The 21,712-nt window shown below is 28.6% G+C and overlaps 1 protein-coding gene across 1 annotated transcript; it reads left to right on the top strand.

Annotated features, from left to right (window-relative positions):
• Positions 1-1,692: 1,692 nt before the first annotated feature.
• Positions 1,693-21,512, top strand: LOC145843028 (uncharacterized). The gene is made up of 10 exons (XM_082950498.1): positions 1,693-2,324; positions 6,445-6,647; positions 8,892-9,127; positions 10,543-10,676; positions 11,641-12,427; positions 12,680-12,873; positions 15,303-15,446; positions 16,992-17,778; positions 18,031-18,224; positions 20,654-21,512. The coding sequence occupies exons 1-10, from the start codon at positions 1,742-1,744 to the stop codon at positions 20,797-20,799; spliced, it is 3,408 nt and encodes a 1,135-aa protein (XP_082806624.1). The 5' UTR covers positions 1,693-1,741; the 3' UTR covers positions 20,800-21,512.
• The last annotated feature ends 200 nt before the right edge of the window (positions 21,513-21,712 follow it).

Raw genomic sequence — 21,712 nt, 5'->3', positions numbered from 1 at the left:
TTTTTTTTAAGGATACAACAATCTTCCCTAGTTGTCGTAATAATTTAGCTTAATAATAGCTTAAAGTTTAAATATATAACAGGTATTTTATTTACAACTATAAACGCTTTTATTTCTTTAAATAAAATTTAATAAAGTAAGGGATTTAAGTAAAAAAAAATGGAAAGGACTAAAAAGTACAGCTACAAAACTGAAAACATAGAAGAAAATTTTTGTACGTTTACTTATCACAACATTTCTTTAAAATAAAACAACTCTTTAACACTAGATTTTACCTGCGAACTCATAAAAAACTAACATTACAGTTAAACTTGTTTGAAGAACTACTTTAAAAATAATTTCAGCTATTGACCTTATTGAACTAATACAAATAGACAAAACTTATTTTAAGTTTGAAACAAGTTTGTTGATGAAATGGGCAAAAACTATTTATCCAATCGATCTGTTTTCTTTTTTTACTCCGTTCATTTGCTTTTGTTGCTGAAAGCTGCCAAAAAGCCAGCTAGTATCTCATGTTTGTCTGTGAAATATCTAACAGTTAAAAAAAAACTTCTTTGATTATAAAATGTATTTGATGAGCAGAAAATAAGAGAAGCTTTAGAATCTTTTTATTGATCACGAGTTGGATTTGATAGAACAAAGTCGATAGTATCGTTGTCGTATACTAAAAATGACATGTTTTTATTGTGAGTACTCAAAAATGTTTACGTAAACAGGTTTTATACAGTTTATTTGGTTTAAGATGTATTTTCTTAACTATTATTTCAAAGTTTACTAAATAATATAAAAAAAAAATTCAATTGTTGATGCAGTTGAACAGAATTCTGATGATAACATGATACAATAAAATCCAAAATTCAAAAAATAAGTTTTTAAGTGGCCATAGTAAGGCTTGTAATTCAAAAATTAAAACTTTTTTTTTTTTAAGCACTACTATATTTGAAAAAACCTAAAAAAGAACACTTAGTAAAAGAGAAAAATTATAGAAAAGCCATATTCTATCGTTACGTAGATTTATTAGAATTTGATTTGTCACAATTTTAAGATTTCCACACTTGAGAGAAAATATGTGAATATAATACGTATGGTAAAATGAATGTAAAACAAAAAAAAATGTTAGCTTGTTTTAAAACGTATTTAAACTTTTTTTGAGATAAAGAATAAAACAGGAAACAAGCTTAATCAAGACATACGTTTTGCGAGACGAAGCTTTAAATTCAAATATACTATACAAAGTTGGTATTGTAATCTACTATATAAAAGCTTTCACTTAAGCTAATTTACTATGTTTTTAAAAAAGAATTTTAACATACCAATTGAAAACCGTAAGCTAGAAAATCAAATTAAAGTTTTTATCTTACAAAATAAACTTTTATTCAGACAGTTTTGTTATAAAACAATTCATTGAAGTATTCAACCAGCGCGGTAGCCTAGTGTAAAGAAAGTTTTGTTTCTAATCTTTAATATTTTGATATTTCTTATAAAAAATTAAACAATAGTTCTAAATTCTAAAGCTAAAAAAATTTAACATGTTGATTGCTTTTATTGAGGTTTATCCGTTTTATTTTGTTTTTGAAAGAAGTATTAGTAATGGTTTTCGTTCAACTTTTTTACGTTTAATCTGCTTTTACTTTTAATAACAATACTTTGAAACTTTTTTTTTTGAAAACAAAAACTTTTTTCAACAGAGTTAAAATCCACTAAATGTTGCTTTAGTCGTTAAATCGAATAGAAGCACACTATGGTTGGAATTCGGGTCAAAAAGCTCGCAAGCTTTTCATTGCTATTTTTTCTTCTGGTTCTGTATTTAATTCAGACGGCTCACGGCAAGTCGAGACACAGGAATCACGGCCGTCACAGCGAAAAGAGCCACGTACCGGACGTGAACGAACCGCAAAACCAGATGAGCGCAGAAGCTTCCAGTAAAAACGCGACGCATTCAACAGAGCCCGCACCCGGGGTCGATTTGAAAACAACAACCAGGGTAATGGAGACTTTGGCGAAGACTTCTAAAACAACGGTCACAACGGAAACCACGACGGGGAAGCCGAAAATGACGAAAGGGTCCGAAGAATGGAAGACGGTCGTCGTTGAAACGAAAAGCGGCAAGCTGAGAGGGAAGCTTTTGAACGTGAGCTCGAAGAAGGGCGAGAGCGAGCAGATATCCGCCTTCCTCGGCGTCCGGTTCGCGGAAGCTCCCCTCGGAAAGATGAGGTACAAGAAACCGGTGAAGGCGAAAAAGTGGTCCGGAGTCGAAGACGCCACCAAGCTCAAGCCGAATTGTTACCAAATAGTGGACAATACTTTCAAAGATGATTATGGAGGTAAGAGAGTTGGCTGTATTTAAGTATATTACTATAGAATTTAGTAAGCAGAAAGGTTAAATTTATAAGTGTCTTTTAAAACAGTTTTAGTTTTTATGTAAAAAGTAAATTTTGGACCTGAATGACATATCTTGCTAGTTATACACTAAAAAAAACAAGAAAAACATATATTTAGTATTGTAATTTAGTAATGAGTACTCTTGTCAAATACTTTTAGTTTTTACACTTTCACTAAAATACTTTCGCTAAAATACTTTCTCTTACTTATTGAGTTAGTTCAGTAGGTCATTTCCTGTTGTATAGTTTAAAGAATAATTTTATATGCAAATATGTATCATACATCATGACTTTGATTTTCTTCATAAAACAAACAAGTTTCAGTTGGTTAAGTTTTAGAATAAAAAACAAATCTAATTATATAAGTGAAAAAGTATAAAATGTATATAGTAAATGACAAAAACCTAGAACGATAAAGTTTTTGAACTGAGTAATTTTTTTAGAATGTTTATAACTTAATTATTTTTTAAATAATTTATTACTGCTAAGAACTCTGTATATATTTAAATTCCAAAAATACTTTTAGTGTTTTTAATCAATGATTGCATAGTACTACTTTTATACTTAAAAATTCTACAATAAATTAAACAATCGAAAAAGTGATTTAGAGTAGACAAAATTGCAGATTTAGAAGAATCTAAATAAGCCAAACAAGTTATTATAAATTTTAAAGTGTCAAATCAAAAAGTATTACACATTCATTGCCTTTTTCCAGCAAGAAGCTTTTTAGTAAATAAAATTTACTAACTATTTAAAAATGCCTATGTCGTATTTTATTTCCTAAATTTAATTCTAAAATAATTTTAAACTTGGTAGTGTATTGTTTTGAAAAGTTCTATTTAAAACTTTATAAATGTAATTTTCATGGTGGGTGGTAAGGTAAGTGTGGTTAACTTTTCCAGTCTAAAGATGAAGGGAAGACTGCTCATTAAAGTTGTCATATCAAACAAACATTGTGAGACCAGCGAAAATCTGCTTTAAGCCAAAAACTTAAACCAATCGAATTTTTAAGGAACTTTAGCGGTTTACACAGCGAGCAAAAACACATATTAAAACTCTATACGCGTAAAAAACACAACAGCTATTAAATTCAATAAGCATAGGCTTAGATTTTTAACCTAAAATATAAGATTATCTACTTAATCTTGAAATAAGTTAACAAATAGAAGGTAATTTATTTCATAAAATGAGTTCTGAGTAGTACATCTTGCCAAGTTTGAATATACACACAGTATATTTAATTTGTATTTGTTCGTCTATTCTTTGAATAAACACAGTTCCATGTAACAAACAAATAAAAATACATCTGTTACAGTTTTAGATAAATACTTTTATATTTTCGTATAGCAAGTTCAAAACGTAAAACAATATGCCACAAAAACGTTTAGGCACAAGATTTTGTTTTAAATATTCTATAAACCTATAAAAACTGTTCAGTCTTGGTTTCATTTATGTATCGTGTGTAAAACTAATGTTAAGTCCCAAGTAAGTTTAGCAAACAAGAAGTTTAAAAAACCAAATTTTAGCATGCAAAAACTGCTTAATTACACCCTTTCATGTGTTTGGGGATCGTTAATTAGTATGAAATTTCAAAGTATACGCTTAATTTATCATTCTTAGTAAATTCTTACTGTAATAGGTTTAAGTTTGTACTCAAACATTGCAGACACCTGTTAATTAAAAACAAAACTTATTTGAGCTTTGTAAGAAAAGTGTTATCATTTGAAAATGTTTTAGCATAAACATTTAGAAATTAAGTTTAGATAAGGTTTAATGCTAAGATTCGTACTTTTTACAAACACTTTTAAGATTTTTACATTATAAAGCATTTAATATTTTTTTTAAAGTTTATTGGTAAATTATTATTTTCTAATTCATAACAGAAAAATTTATACAAAAAATAATTTATCTAAAATATAAAAGAATGTTAATATAAAACTTTTACCAGAACGAGTTTAAAAATATACAAATATATACTTTTTTTGAGTCTTGATAAAATTGTAAATCATTAAGCTAGATTATTAGAAATACTAGTTTTTAGTTCTAAATGAGTATGAATAATTATAATTTTATGTTTCTGTCTAACCATAACTGTTTGATTTACATTTACATTTATATATTATTTATTTATATTAATTAAACTAATCTAAAAAAATATTTGTGTTAAATTTTGTTTTCAGGAGGAGTTTTGTTGTAGTTAAACACCACTTGCAACTTAATAAAAATGTATTTTTCTTTTCCAAAAATTTGTAAAACTTAAAGCTTTTCGAATCTTAGCTCTGACTTTTTTTTAAAACTTAAATTAAATGTTAAATAGTTTTGAACCTTGTTATGATATCATGTTAATTATTTCATTTAACTTTTAAAAAGTAATCAGAGATAAGATTCGAAATACTTTAAGTTTTACAAATTTTTGAAAATAAAAGATACATCTTTTTAAGTTGCAAGTGGTATTTAAATTTGTATAAAGTTTTAAGTTTTTTTGATAATCAAAAAAAATATCAAGATACTTTTTAATAACTTTTACCCTTTTTAAGCAATTTTAAAGAGCCTGTTACAGAGAATATATACTTTAAAAATCTATAAAGCGTCTCTTAAAAATTTATTTGAAGTCAGAAAGCATTTGTTTAGTTGAGTTTTACAAAACATGTAAAAACAAAAAAATAATAATAATCTGTTTACCACGATATCAAATATCATAAATAATGCATACATAGAAACTAGTACTTGGTCTTTTTGTCAAAACAGCAAAGTCATTTTTTACGAATACTTCAAATTTAAAAATACATCAAATTCAAATACGCATAAAAATATATAACAAGTTTCGAGGTTCTTGCAAAATCGAAATAAAACTTTGAATTTTTTTTTTATACAAATAAAATTAAAAGTATAATTAATTGTTGCCTAAGTACTTTTAAGTATTGCAGGATGACGTAATAAATACCGCTCGGTGTTCTTATAGATTTAAAATTAAAAAGATTAACTTCAAAGATTTTTTTTAAACTTTTAATGGAACTGTTAGCACAATCTTTGTTTTAAACTTTACTTTATCTTTAAAATAAGGCTGAATATATACAATATAGCAAAAACTGTGAAAAACTTTTAGATGTATCGTTTACCTATGGATATATTATTCTATTTTTAGTATTAAGAGTAAAAGCTCTGAAAAATTGAGCTATATTTTGTACGTGCTTCATTATACACACTTTAATTATTTTAAGTATAGTTAAATTATAGCATACATAGTTATAAAACAAGTTTTTTAATAACTTGATAACATTTTAATTAGTCATTTTTTTAATCAAGCTCATAGGATTGCTTAACGTAATGAAAACATTTAAACAGTGGTTTTCAGAAAACAATGTTGTGCAAACTAGTTGCCAGAGAAAAAAAAACTGCGGTTTTTCAATAAACAGCCTAGTAATTTTCCTTTGATTTAAAATATCACTGTACGAATATTTTGCACGTTGTTTATCAACTTTAATTTTACTATGAAAGCAAAATTGTTGTTCCGTGCAGACTAAAATAAACATAACATTTTAAAAAGCATACAAAACTTGGAAGTTTTTTATGTACACACTCTTAAAAACAATGCTTTTAACTTAAAAATGGTTTTTATTTACTTTTGATTTTTTTACAAAAACTAATAAGATATAGTGCACCGAAAAATTCATAAATCCACACATTCAAAAAACATTGCGTTTTTTCTAGAATGATTTTAAAATCTATCAATAAAATAAACAACTAAAAGACCAAAACAAACAAAAAACTTTCAGACAAGTTTAAAGGAACTGAAAAACATTGTTTTCAATTTACTAAAATATTTTATTTATTTATAAATTAGTTGTTTTTTAAGTAGTTCACTCTAAAGTTCTTTAAACTATTAAAAAACCAAAATAAACAAAAAAATTCCAGACAAGTTCAATGAATTATAAAAACATTCTTTTTAACCTACTAAAATATTTTCTAATTTTCTATACTTGATTTTTTTAATATTAACAAAGTATTACGAATTGAATTTTTATAAAAAACTATGAAACTAAACTGAACAAAAACCTTCCAGACAAGTTCAAAGGGACTGAGATGTGGAACTCGAACACGGGGCTGAGCGAGGACTGCCTCTTCCTGAACGTGTGGACGCCCGCAACAGACCTGTTCAAGAACAGGAACCTGCCGGTCATGGTGTGGATATACGGGGGCGGGTTCTACAGCGGCAGCGCCACCCTCGACGTTTACAACGGGCAGTGGCTGTCAGCCACACAGAACGTCAGTTGCTTTGTCTTGCAATTTTTCAAGGTGTTAAGAAAAGGTCAAAGCCTCAGTGGTTTTAGGCAAACAAAGTTTACACATAAGTGTGATGTTAAAAATGGGCAGAAAAACAGGTTATAAATGCCAATGAAGTGTATAGACTGTATACAAATGTTGTTTGCTGTAGGAAACTTAAGTTTTGATTCAAAAAACGTAAGCTAAAAGTCATAATATTTATTAATATATCAACGTTCTGAAAGCTTTGTTGTTATGAAGAACAAAAAACGCTATGAGAAAATTTTATAACAGAGCTAGGTTTAAAAGTTTAGTTTGAAAGAAAAGTATATTTACTAAACTTGAACAAAATGGCAAAGTATTTTTCACCTGTTTAATACGGTCAAAGTAAATAATTAAGTTTTAGCTGTATCTTTTTCATAGATCCTCTGAAAAAAAAAAAGTTATATACACTTTCACAAAATTACATTAGAAATATTTAAACACCAATTTTAGTTTTAAAACCTGACTAGTTGAACATTACAATGAAAAAATTCTAAGCCAAACGTTAAAACTTTCTAAATAATACTTTTGTAAATACTTATTATTACAAATACTATACTTGTTTTTTTTTTCAAAAAATTTATATATATATATTACTTTGTGTTTATACTTAAAAAAATACAACACCAAAAACAAAAAAAAACAATTGAAAACTTACTACAAAATACTATACGACAGCATGTTTTAAATTACTATGTATGTACTAGTAAGTTATGGTTTACTACGCGCTACGCAGTTATGACGTTGTAATCTTCAGGGTTTAAAAGCTTTTGAAAATCTACATTTCCCGAACTTAATGCGTTTTAATGCAGCAACATACTTATGAAATTTTAAGCATAACTTGAATGATTATGTTTTTTAATACTTAACTACTCTAATATGAGTTTAAGAAACTAGTAAAAATAAATGTATGGTAAAAATTATTTTTTAAATTTTGTTGTATAACTGATTTTATTTCTTGATCTTTTTTACCTGCTCTGAAGTAATCTTTAATTATGACCTTTTAAATTACTAAATCTTTTGTTTATTGATTTGCTAAGTGAAAGATAAGGCAGGTCACTTAATTCTGAGCTCCACTTTAATTTAAATTTCCGTTTGTTAACTTTTTCTCTAAGTTTTCAATTAAGTTGCTGGCTAAATCAACTTTGATCAAAACAATTATCATTAGAACTTGATAGCTTTGTCATTTCTAAAAAACTATTTAAAAATTATTATTTCTTAATTAGATTAAAAAAAATACAATCTAGAAAAGAAACTTGAAATTTTATGAAAATTGAACTGATCTTTGTTTTCTAAAAAATGTTTTTTACAAAGTGTTTAGAACGTTTTTACTGATAAAAAATTGTGTTAAACTTTTGAATGTAAACAGTATTATACTAAATTTAGCAATTAAAACACTCAGTTTTACTGCGTTAGTAAAATTATTTTTTATACACTTAAAGATTTTTTCGTTTGTTCAATAAGTTATTACTTTAATTATATTTTAAGCAACATTTACCAACGTAATCTTTTGTCATATGAATTTTGTTGAGCTTTTTAAAACTTTATTTACTTTTAGGGTTATGGTTAACTTTTTTAGTATTATATCCTTTCACTGTTTGAAACATTTTTCTTTTAAATAAAGATAAACTATTATTGGTATAGATAATAGTTAAAGTTCTAATTTAGCTTTAAATTTAATTGGTGCTGATATTAGTAATAAGTACAAACTTTTATTATTCCATTCAAAATGTTTCAATCTTGTTTTTCCAAACTACCAGCGCTCACAGCAACAATAACTGCAAGAAACTTCCACGACGAAAATAAATTACGTCAGTAACGAATTGATGAACGATGACGTAAATCAACGCAAACTCACGCTTCGGCGTTGCGTCGCATTTCTTTTGTTACGTTGGCATTTTCATCACACAATCAAAAGAACTCTGCTCACTTTTGAGTGTTAACCTCGATATAAGGCGGCGCGTGTTGTGACGTAACAGAAACAAAGGTCGTTCGTTTGGCACGCGGCTCGAGTTAATTGCTTGTTGGTTAGCATGCGTCTTGTTAGACGCGCGCTGCAGCCAACTGCTCGCTAAACCTTTCCGATACTGCGGTTTCTAATAAGGGCTCAGCTGAACGAAAGCTGTTAGCCTAATAAATTGCTCCAAATTACTACTAAACGCTCCTTTACTCATAATCTAAAGCAATTTAAAACAACCCGCGCAGGTTGTGGTGGTCTCGATCAATTACCGGGTGGCAGCTCTGGGCTTTCTGGCGTACGACGACGAGCAAGTGACGGGAAACGCGGGCTTGTACGACCAGCGGATGGCGCTGGAGTGGGTGCAGGAGAACGTGGCGCAGTTCGGCGGCGACCCGCAGCAGGTGACGCTGTTCGGGGAGAGCGCGGGCGGGGCGTCGGTGAGCTACCACCTGTATTCCGCCCAGTCGCACCACCTGTTCAAGTGAGTTTGCATTTTTGTGCTTTAAAGAAAACGTGTGAAGTTTTGTTGCGCAGTTTGGTTATGAGTTACATGGTTTGTTTTTATTTTAGAGTAGTTGTAAATAATTTTGTAATATTTTTTTTATAAATTAGAATATATAAATTTTTTTTAGTCATTTTAATTGATAGTTGAGTTTAAAGAATGTTGCTATCTTAATTTAAATTTGTTTAATTATGTATTTTTTGTAAAGTTTCGCTATTTAACCTTATTAAAAAATAAAAAGTGTGTTATTATATAAAAACTAAAACTCTAGTTGAAAACTAATATTTATTTTGTGACAATAATTCTATATATTTTACTTTAACAAAAAATGTTGATTAAAATTCTAAAAATAAAACTCATCATAAGACATTGGCTATGTCTACTTTTTTTTTCAAATAAAAATAAAACATTGTTTTCGTATATTCAAAAGCTTTCTTACACATATAAAAGTTCTAATCTTTGTAAGTTAAAAAACAAATATTTTTTTATCATTGACAAGCGGTAAAATTGAGTGTCGATGTGTATAAAAAAGTTCAAGTTTTAAGACCTTTTATCTTGGATGTAAATTAAAATTTCACTTTACGGTCAGAGTTTTTCAGTGGAAAGTAATTCATTTTATCTGCTCAAAGTTGCGTAGGTTTCATATTAAATTTGACAGGTATTTTTCAATAAAAACAAATATACGCCTATGGCATATGGAAAACATTTGGATTAAATGTGTAAAAGGCGTTTGTTATCAGTAACAATACAAAGAATGCCTTATAAATATTTGCATACTGTATCTGAATAAGTTTTAAAGATAAAGTTCAAGCAATTGTTTTTGATAAACATATTTTTAAAATTATAAGTTTTGGTCATAAAATTTCAAAATTTGAAACATTTAGCAAAACTTCAAACATTTAAAGTGTCTGACTTATTTGGTCGTATAATAAATAAAGTTTTATAAAAACGTCTAATTTGAATTTATGCTTAAATATACCAATAAGTATAATAAAAAAGTTCAAAAATTAAATAGAAATAAACAAACTAATTTTGTTGTTGTATTTATTCTTAACAAAAAGTATTTCAACACTCAGTTTTAACTTTTGATAGTATTCCATTCTTCAGTTACAATAATTTATACTATTAGAATACAAAATTAATAAAATGTATAAAAATTAACAACTAAAACTACATGAATAATTCTTATAAGCTGTTTCTCACAGAGTTCATTTCATTGATTAAAGAAAGGTTTAACATTTACTAAAAAAAATTCAAACTTAAAAAACATGTTTTCTTTTTCTTACAAATATATTTAATTATAATTTAGGAGTAACATTTGTTTTTTAACTACAAAAAAATTAAAAGTTTTTATGTATTTGGGTTTCGTTAATAAGTTTATAACGCCTGTTCAGAAATGCAATAGCTCAAAGTGGCTCGTTGCTAAGTCCTTGGGCAATGATAAGTGTCGATGAAGCACAGCGAAGATCACAAGTTCTGGCAAAAGATCTAAACTGCAGTGTTTTGTATCCACCAAAGAACAACACAGGTTTGATAGCTTTGACCTTTGTTTGTAGTATTTTGAAAACAACAAACCATAATTAACTTAATTTTAGTAATTACCCAACCCAAAACCATAATAAAAATAATGACTTTTTCTCGCTCAACTTTAAATTATTAAAGGCTAAATACTAGAATAAGCAGGTTGTAAGCGAAATTATTGCGCTGCATTCAAAGTGTTACATCCGATGCTGTAACGCTCACACGGATAAACCGCGCGTAATTCCCTGCTTAAGGAGCGGAAACATGAAAAGGAAACTGTTGCCTTTGAAATGAAGCAAAAAAAAAGTTTGTTTCCACTTTAAATCGCTTATGTGGGCTGTGTGTGGAATCGATTTATTATGAGCTGGCTTAAATCGCGAAAAACCAAGTAGTGGCAGCGAGCGAGGGCAAGCGCGAAAGAGAAACTGCCGCAGATCAATAAGAAAACAACGAAACTTCGCGAAGAAGTCAAGCAGTGTCGTGGCCCGCGCGCGCAAGCAGCAGCTTATATAAGAAGTGCTTTTAATGTGCTTCCAAAAGCTAATGTGCTCGGAGTTCCTTTCGTTTGCGTGGTTGTAGTACTACGCTACGATATGAATGTATTGGAAATAATGTTTTCTACTGAAAGAATATTCCAGTACTAACATTGCCAGTGTTTTCATAAGTTTTAACTTTGGTATCTATGGTTTGTTTTGTTTACCAATTTAGTTAGAAAAGCCTTGTTTTTTTGTTGAGTTGCGTTAACAATGTTATATTTAAATTGTAGCTCGTAATAATTTGAATTAAAGCTATATTATCAGCAAGATTAAAACAGCATAGAGGTGAAACTCGTTGTTATAAAAAACTCGAAAATATTTATTTAAACACAAAGTAATTTATTTATTGCCCACTTAAATTGCAGAAAAAAAATCACAACCTTACAACCTTTAATACGTTTTTTTATACTAATACATACAAATGTACTCAAACAGATCCACGCAGCATTAAAGAAGCAACGATAGAGTGTTTTCAAAACATCGACGCCGAAACCATCGTCAACAAAGATTGGGCAACCAAGGGAGTCTTCAGGTTTTCAAACGCCCCCGTTCCCAGCAACGACTTTGTGAGTTTCGACCCGAAGAAGAAGCCCCTGAACGAGTCGAGCGACAAAAACCTGCTGCTCGGCTACAACATGAACGAAGGCAACTATTTCCTCATCTACACCGAAGAATGGGACATGGGCAAGCAGTGCAAGATCAACTACACCGATTTTCGCAAGGGGCTCGACCTGGGAATCTACAACCCGGTCGGGGACGACGCCTCCGAGCTTTTGCGGCAGACCACCATCGAGTTTTCGGACTTCCTGTACACGCACGGCAGGAAGCCGGAAGACCTGCAGTACAAGTCAAGCTGCCTGCGCGAGGACGGCGCGAAAAGTTGCGAAAACAAGCCGGTGACGCACGCCCTCCCGTCAGAAAGCCCCGAGACGTTCTACCGGGACCGGCTGGACGACATGGTCGGCGACACGGCGGTGGTGTGCCCGCTGCTGAGCCTGGCCGACCAGAGGAGCGAGGCTGGCGGCAGCGGGGAGGTTTACTTCTACCACTTTGTGCAGAGGAGCTCGCAGAACCCGTGGCCGGAGTGGATGGGGGTGATGCACGGGTACGAGATCGAGTTCGTGTTCGGGCTGCCATTGGACAAAAGTTTGAATTACACGGCCCACGAAGTGGAGCTGTCGCGGAACATTATGAAATTGTGGGCAAACTTTGCCAGGACGGGGTAAGAAATGAAAAAGTTTGAGTAGTTTAATTGATATAAAATGTTATTGTTGGTAATTATGTCAATCATGTCGTATTTTAAAGCTAATTTTTTTAAGATTAAAACTTAAATCTTGTTTTTGCGCGAAAATATGTTCATTATAACATCGTACAAAAATATTCTACTTTGATAGGTACAGTAACCTAAACTAAACCTGTGGAAACTTTTAATACAACAATATTTGCACAAATACCATAAACTATCTTGTTTCAGCAATCCTAACTCCGACAAAACGCCTGAAGGAGACGCGGAAGAGTGGAAGAAGTACACGAAAGATGACAGATGCATCAACGTGATTGGTCCAACTTCGTCGGCCCTCACCATGTCAACGCTCAACAGCCCCCAGTATTCCCGGCTGATCACCCACTGCAGCTTCTGGAACAAATTCTTCCCCAACATTGATGCTGGTAATAATGTTAACTAAGATAGTTTATGTTCACATTAAAAGTTTTTTTTTTATAAATCTGTTTGCGCATTCATTAAAAAAAATAGAACAGTTTTGAAACGGAAAGCGTAAAACAGAAGCAGAAAAAAGCTAAAACTTAAAGAAGCCAACACATTAATTGTAGGTCTACTTAAAAAGTTCAAACAAAATAGTTTTGTTTCATTTTTTTAATTTTAAGTTAAGTTGATAGTATGAGTTCAGTAAAAAAACATAAAAAATTTGGTTTATCTTGTTTATTACATAAAAAATAAACATTTTATAGTTGTTACAAAAGTATTTTGAAGATAAAAGTTTAAAATGGTAAGCTACCTATAGACATAACTTTCTATATTTTATCATTTGTTTGTTTACGTTTTAAACTTAAGTAAAAAAAATGTTGAGTAAGCTAAAACAACAAGGTATATCTGCAATTTGAACATAAAAAAATAATCTGTTATCTAAAGTAAAAAAGCTAATTTGTTTCTTAATTTAAGTAGACCATACAAAAGATGTATGGTACTAAAAAGAATGATTAACATTTTTTATTTACCGCAATATTTTGCATCTGTCAATACTAAATACAGGTTGTGTAAAGCTCTTACACAAAATTAACAGTTGTGTTCTTTTTTTTTTTTTCACTTTTAAACTGTTTTTTTATTTGGTAAAACAATATTTTTTATATGTCAATAGTAAATACCTTATAAAGTGTCTTAATACAGTTAGATAAAGTAAAACCTTTTATCTTTTTGATCGTTTTTTTACTATAAAGTTATTAAAATTTAAGCAATGCTTAATTATAAATTTACCTTTAAAAATTAAAATCAACTTTTAAATTGAAATTTTTAAGGCAATAAATATTCCAACGACTGATACTTATGTAAAATTGAAACTGTTATAGCTAATACTAAACACTTTCCATGATGACCTTTTTAGTAGTGATTACTGTTAATACCGTTTTTAAAGAAGGGTTTCACGAAAAATCAATGTAAAACAAAAAAATTGTTAAATTCGAAAATATAGTTCTACGAAAACTTAAATATAGTTTAGTAATGGTAGATAAAAGATTGTTCTAGAGAAAAAAAAACTATCAAATAGTTTATAATATAATCTAAAGTTTGACTACAAAACTTTGTTTAAAAAGACTAAACTATCACAACTAAGCTTAACAGTATAAGCTTAAATTAAGTGCACCACATTTTTAGTTAATTGGTTTAAAAAACCTTTAACTATTGCTTACTAAACTGTTTAGCTAAACTTATTTTAGGATTTTTATAAGTCATTTGAAAGCATTTAATTAAAAATCTTTTAGGCTGAAAATACGTGAGAGATATATATTTAGTTTGAATGTTTCGTCAATATTTTATTAAGTTTTTTAAATTTGAAACTTTTGTTAGACTTATAGTTTTTTCAATATGTTTTTTGCATTTCAAAACTTAGTTTGTTTTAAAAGTAATTTTACTTACAAAAACATAGATGAGTAAACTTTTTCTCAATTTCGAGTAAGTATTCCTACACTCCAACAGTTAATAGAGTTTTAAGTTTATACATATCAATTTAATATAATATAATCCGATTCGTTGCATTGCAGCTATATAACATAATTAATAAAATGTCTATTTTTTTTACTTTTGCAGAAGTTCAATTAAACTATGTATTACACAAAGCACTATTTCTCTAAATTAATAAAGATGAATAATTTTCTTGATTACAAGCTTAAGAGCTTAAGAACTTTTCAATCCAATATACAAAAAAGTTAAGTTTATGGTAATTTTAAGTTTCAATATTTTTTTGTAACAACAACTTTTCCTTGAAATTACTTTATACATACAAACTAAATTTAAAATAGTAATGTAACTTGTTTTAGTATTTTACAGAAACACGTTTAACCAAAAGTGAAAAGTTAAGCTTTTAATTGTCGAGAATAAATTTACTAAAATATTAATGAAAAACTGAAAAATATTAGTTATAATAAATAATTAAATGTATTTTAGCTTAATAATGTATAAAATAAATAAAAAATATCTGCTCTAATACAACTAAAAACCATCCGTCACACATTTAATGTTTTGTCAAAAATAAATAAATACTACATAACTTATTTAGTAACAATAAAAACTTGCTTTAAAAAGGCTTTTAAAGTGTTAAGTTCTGTTTTAAGCTATTTTTGAAATTACAAAGAACAAAACCTTTAAAAAATCATACAAAAACTACTGATAAACTATGAAAATTATGTGGTAAGAAGTTTAGAATTAAAATATTTTATTCAATAATAATCCAATTAAAATATTCTACTTATTATACTAAGATACACATTTGTACATTTTTATACGTGCTTACTATAATACTTCTGCATTAAATACACTTTTTTCGTTTACATTTTAGTTTGAAACATAATATGACAATACTTTTTAGGTCATAGAAACGAAACTGAAGAAAAATCAGGTGCTTTAAAAAATAAAACCCAAAAACCCAACTCATCAGAAGGATCGAACCAGTTATCATTTAAAATGCTTGTATTTTCTTTTATATCCTTTATATTTTTTTCGAAAAATTCGTGAACTTTTTTGTGAACATTAGTTAAGCATGGAAAGAATTGTTTTAAGGATAGGTGAGTATTTTCTTGTTTTTTTTTCACATTGCCTACACTTTTTTTCTTGTCTATGTTTAGTTAAGCATTTAAAGTCATGGCACTGTTCAAAAAACTTAGCCTGCCTTTTGTTTTTGCACCCAGATAAAGTAACTGAAAAATAAGAATAAAAAAAGTTGAAATTTTAACGAAAAATTAGTTCAAGTTTTCTGTCAACGTCATATATTTGTTTACTTAGGTTTTATTGATTTCTACTTAAAAATCCTTAGGAATTATAATAGCGAACTTTAAATGCAAATAAATAAATAAAAATTTTACTACTTTTGATTATATGAGCTATTCGTGAAAAATTTTCATTAATAATTTTAGAAATTCAAATATTACTTGTAACATGGTACAATAGTTGTACAGTTAAAAACTCAGTTAGTTCTATTACTAAAAAGTTTTTAAAAAAACAAAACAATTTTTACACTTCAAACAGTTTACGAACAATTTTAAAAATGCAGAAATTTATTTATAACTTTATATTAAAAAGGTTTTTTATGATTTTTCTTCTACAGAATCAGAGTTATTTTTTCCCATCATCACATCGTGCTATAGATACTACAGTATTTATCAACACATAAAATTTAATCAGTATTTTTTTACTTACTATTTAGTATTTTTTACCTTACCATTTTGAAACAATGCATTTAAAAAATTATATCTTTGTAGCTTATATGTAAAAAGAATTATAAAAGTTTTCTTTTGCATGTATTTTTTCATCTTTAAAAGCATTTTTAAGGCAAAGTGAAATTACGTTTTTGTTCTTTTTTTTACTACCCTGCCTAATTGTTTACTTTATTTTTACTTTGCACATTCATTTTCGCTAAATAAAGTTTAATTTTTATGTAATTGTTTGTTGATTTTCTTTTTAATTTACCAACATTAAAAAAAAAATGTTTGAAGTTTAAAAATAAAATACGTTTACTTTTTTTTTGATAACAAGTTTTTAGAATAAATAATATTTATCAATTTCTATTATTCTTTCAATTAACTTTGTTTGTCGGAACAAGTGCAGAATTTAAAAATACCAAATAAATTTAAAAGCTTTAGTATGATATGACTAAACTTTAAGTAATCAAATACCACATAGCACATGAGTTTAAACAAAATTGTCTCAGTTATATTACTGTTCAAAATTAAACCAAGTTTCATTTTACACACATACTTATAATAAACAAAATATTTTTACTGCAAGCCTAAAGTAATTACGTTCAAATTATTAATAGCATAAGATTAATTAGTAATAATTTAATATAATAAAAAGCTCGTAATAATTTGAATTAAAGCTATATTATCAGCAAGATTAAAACAGCATAGAGGTGAAACTCGTTGTTATAAAAAACTCGAAAATATTTATTTAAACACAAAGTAATTTATTTATTGCCCACTTAAATTGCAGAAAAAAAATCACAACCTTACAACCTTTAATACGTTTTTTTATACTAATACATACAAATGTACTCAAACAGATCCACGCAGCATTAAAGAAGCAACGATAGAGTGTTTTCAAAACATCGACGCCGAAACCATCGTCAACAAAGATTGGGCAACCAAGGGAGTCTTCAGGTTTTCAAACGCCCCCGTTCCCAGCAACGACTTTGTGAGTTTCGACCCGAAGAAGAAGCCCCTGAACGAGTCGAGCGACAAAAACCTGCTGCTCGGCTACAACATGAACGAAGGCAACTATTTCCTCATCTACACCGAAGAATGGGACATGGGCAAGCAGTGCAAGATCAACTACACCGATTTTCGCAAGGGGCTCGACCTGGGAATCTACAACCCGGTCGGGGACGACGCCTCCGAGCTTTTGCGGCAGACCACCATCGAGTTTTCGGACTTCCTGTACACGCACGGCAGGAAGCCGGAAGACCTGCAGTACAAGTCAAGCTGCCTGCGCGAGGACGGCGCGAAAAGTTGCGAAAACAAGCCGGTGACGCACGCCCTCCCGTCAGAAAGCCCCGAGACGTTCTACCGGGACCGGCTGGACGACATGGTCGGCGACACGGCGGTGGTGTGCCCGCTGCTGAGCCTGGCCGACCAGAGGAGCGAGGCTGGCGGCAGCGGGGAGGTTTACTTCTACCACTTTGTGCAGAGGAGCTCGCAGAACCCGTGGCCGGAGTGGATGGGGGTGATGCACGGGTACGAGATCGAGTTCGTGTTCGGGCTGCCATTGGACAAAAGTTTGAATTACACGGCCCACGAAGTGGAGCTGTCGCGGAACATTATGAAATTGTGGGCAAACTTTGCCAGGACGGGGTAAGAAATGAAAAAGTTTGAGTAGTTTAATTGATATAAAATGTTATTGTTGGTAATTATGTCAATCATGTCGTATTTTAAAGCTAATTTTTTTAAGATTAAAACTTAAATCTTGTTTTTGCGCGAAAATATGTTCATTATAACATCGTACAAAAATATTCTACTTTGATAGGTACAGTAACCTAAACTAAACCTGTGGAAACTTTTAATACAACAATATTTGCACAAATACCATAAACTATCTTGTTTCAGCAATCCTAACTCCGACAAAACGCCTGAAGGAGACGCGGAAGAGTGGAAGAAGTACACGAAAGATGACAGATGCATCAACGTGATTGGTCCAACTTCGTCGGCCCTCACCATGTCAACGCTCAACAGCCCCCAGTATTCCCGGCTGATCACCCACTGCAGCTTCTGGAACAAATTCTTCCCCAACATTGATGCTGGTAATAATGTTAACTAAGATAGTTTATGTTCACATTAAAAGTTTTTTTTTTATAAATCTGTTTGCGCATTCATTAAAAAAAATAGAACAGTTTTGAAACGGAAAGCGTAAAACAGAAGCAGAAAAAAGCTAAAACTTAAAGAAGCCAACACATTAATTGTAGGTCTACTTAAAAAGTTCAAACAAAATAGTTTTGTTTCATTTTTTTAATTTTAAGTTAAGTTGATAGTATGAGTTCAGTAAAAAAACATAAAAAATTTGGTTTATCTTGTTTATTACATAAAAAATAAACATTTTATAGTTGTTACAAAAGTATTTTGAAGATAAAAGTTTAAAATGGTAAGCTACCTATAGACATAACTTTCTATATTTTATCATTTGTTTGTTTACGTTTTAAACTTAAGTAAAAAAAATGTTGAGTAAGCTAAAACAACAAGGTATATCTGCAATTTGAACATAAAAAAATAATCTGTTATCTAAAGTAAAAAAGCTAATTTGTTTCTTAATTTAAGTAGACCATACAAAAGATGTATGGTACTAAAAAGAATGATTAACATTTTTTATTTACCGCAATATTTTGCATCTGTCAATACTAAATACAGGTTGTGTAAAGCTCTTACACAAAATTAACAGTTGTGTTCTTTTTTTTTTTTTCACTTTTAAACTGTTTTTTTATTTGGTAAAACAATATTTTTTATATGTCAATAGTAAATACCTTATAAAGTGTCTTAATACAGTTAGATAAAGTAAAACCTTTTATCTTTTTGATCGTTTTTTTACTATAAAGTTATTAAAATTTAAGCAATGCTTAATTATAAATTTACCTTTAAAAATTAAAATCAACTTTTAAATTGAAATTTTTAAGGCAATAAATATTCCAACGACTGATACTTATGTAAAATTGAAACTGTTATAGCTAATACTAAACACTTTCCATGATGACCTTTTTAGTAGTGATTACTGTTAATACCGTTTTTAAAGAAGGGTTTCACGAAAAATCAATGTAAAACAAAAAAATTGTTAAATTCGAAAATATAGTTCTACGAAAACTTAAATATAGTTTAGTAATGGTAGATAAAAGATTGTTCTAGAGAAAAAAAAACTATCAAATAGTTTATAATATAATCTAAAGTTTGACTACAAAACTTTGTTTAAAAAGACTAAACTATCACAACTAAGCTTAACAGTATAAGCTTAAATTAAGTGCACCACATTTTTAGTTAATTGGTTTAAAAAACCTTTAACTATTGCTTACTAAACTGTTTAGCTAAACTTATTTTAGGATTTTTATAAGTCATTTGAAAGCATTTAATTAAAAATCTTTTAGGCTGAAAATACGTGAGAGATATATATTTAGTTTGAATGTTTCGTCAATATTTTATTAAGTTTTTTAAATTTGAAACTTTTGTTAGACTTATAGTTTTTTCAATATGTTTTTTGCATTTCAAAACTTAGTTTGTTTTAAAAGTAATTTTACTTACAAAAACATAGATGAGTAAACTTTTTCTCAATTTCGAGTAAGTATTCCTACACTCCAACAGTTAATAGAGTTTTAAGTTTATACATATCAATTTAATATAATATAATCCGATTCGTTGCATTGCAGCTATATAACATAATTAATAAAATGTCTATTTTTTTTACTTTTGCAGAAGTTCAATTAAACTATGTATTACACAAAGCACTATTTCTCTAAATTAATAAAGATGAATAATTTTCTTGATTACAAGCTTAAGAGCTTAAGAACTTTTCAATCCAATATACAAAAAAGTTAAGTTTATGGTAATTTTAAGTTTCAATATTTTTTTGTAACAACAACTTTTCCTTGAAATTACTTTATACATACAAACTAAATTTAAAATAGTAATGTAACTTGTTTTAGTATTTTACAGAAACACGTTTAACCAAAAGTGAAAAGTTAAGCTTTTAATTGTCGAGAATAAATTTACTAAAATATTAATGAAAAACTGAAAAATATTAGTTATAATAAATAATTAAATGTATTTTAGCTTAATAATGTATAAAATAAATAAAAAATATCTGCTCTAATACAACTAAAAACCATCCGTCACACATTTAATGTTTTGTCAAAAATAAATAAATACTACATAACTTATTTAGTAACAATAAAAACTTGCTTTAAAAAGGCTTTTAAAGTGTTAAGTTCTGTTTTAAGCTATTTTTGAAATTACAAAGAACAAAACCTTTAAAAAATCATACAAAAACTACTGATAAACTATGAAAATTATGTGGTAAGAAGTTTAGAATTAAAATATTTTATTCAATAATAATCCAATTAAAATATTCTACTTATTATACTAAGATACACATTTGTACATTTTTATACGTGCTTACTATAATACTTCTGCATTAAATACACTTTTTTCGTTTACATTTTAGTTTGAAACATAATATGACAATACTTTTTAGGTCATAGAAACGAAACTGAAGAAAAATCAGGTGCTTTAAAAAATAAAACCCAAAAACCCAACTCATCAGAAGGATCGAACCAGTTATCATTTAAAATGCTTGTATTTTCTTTTATATCCTTTATATTTTTTTCGAAAAATTCGTGAACTTTTTTGTGAACATTAGTTAAGCATGGAAAGAATTGTTTTAAGGATAGGTGAGTATTTTCTTGTTTTTTTTTCACATTGCCTACACTTTTTTTCTTGTCTATGTTTAGTTAAGCATTTAAAGTCATGGCACTGTTCAAAAAACTTAGCCTGCCTTTTGTTTTTGCACCCAGATAAAGTAACTGAAAAATAAGAATAAAAAAAGTTGAAATTTTAACGAAAAATTAGTTCAAGTTTTCTGTCAACGTCATATATTTGTTTACTTAGGTTTTATTGATTTCTACTTAAAAATCCTTAGGAATTATAATAGCGAACTTTAAATGCAAATAAATAAATAAAAATTTTACTACTTTTGATTATATGAGCTATTCGTGAAAAATTTTCATTAATAATTTTAGAAATTCAAATATTACTTGTAACATGGTACAATAGTTGTACAGTTAAAAACTCAGTTAGTTCTATTACTAAAAAGTTTTTAAAAAAACAAAACAATTTTTACACTTCAAACAGTTTACGAACAATTTTAAAAATGCAGAAATTTATTTATAACTTTATATTAAAAAGGTTTTTTATGATTTTTCTTCTACAGAATCAGAGTTATTTTTTCCCATCATCACATCGTGCTATAGATACTACAGTATTTATCAACACATAAAATTTAATCAGTATTTTTTTACTTACTATTTAGTATTTTTTACCTTACCATTTTGAAACAATGCATTTAAAAAATTATATCTTTGTAGCTTATATGTAAAAAGAATTATAAAAGTTTTCTTTTGCATGTATTTTTTCATCTTTAAAAGCATTTTTAAGGCAAAGTGAAATTACGTTTTTGTTCTTTTTTTTACTACCCTGCCTAATTGTTTACTTTATTTTTACTTTGCACATTCATTTTCGCTAAATAAAGTTTAAT

Source organism: Thalia democratica, chromosome 8 (assembly GCF_965202585.1).
Source record: "Thalia democratica chromosome 8, ktThaDemo2.hap1.1, whole genome shotgun sequence".
NCBI classification, from domain to species: Eukaryota; Metazoa; Chordata; class Thaliacea; order Salpida; family Salpidae; genus Thalia; species Thalia democratica.
This window is presented reverse-complemented; position numbering and strand designations above follow the sequence as displayed.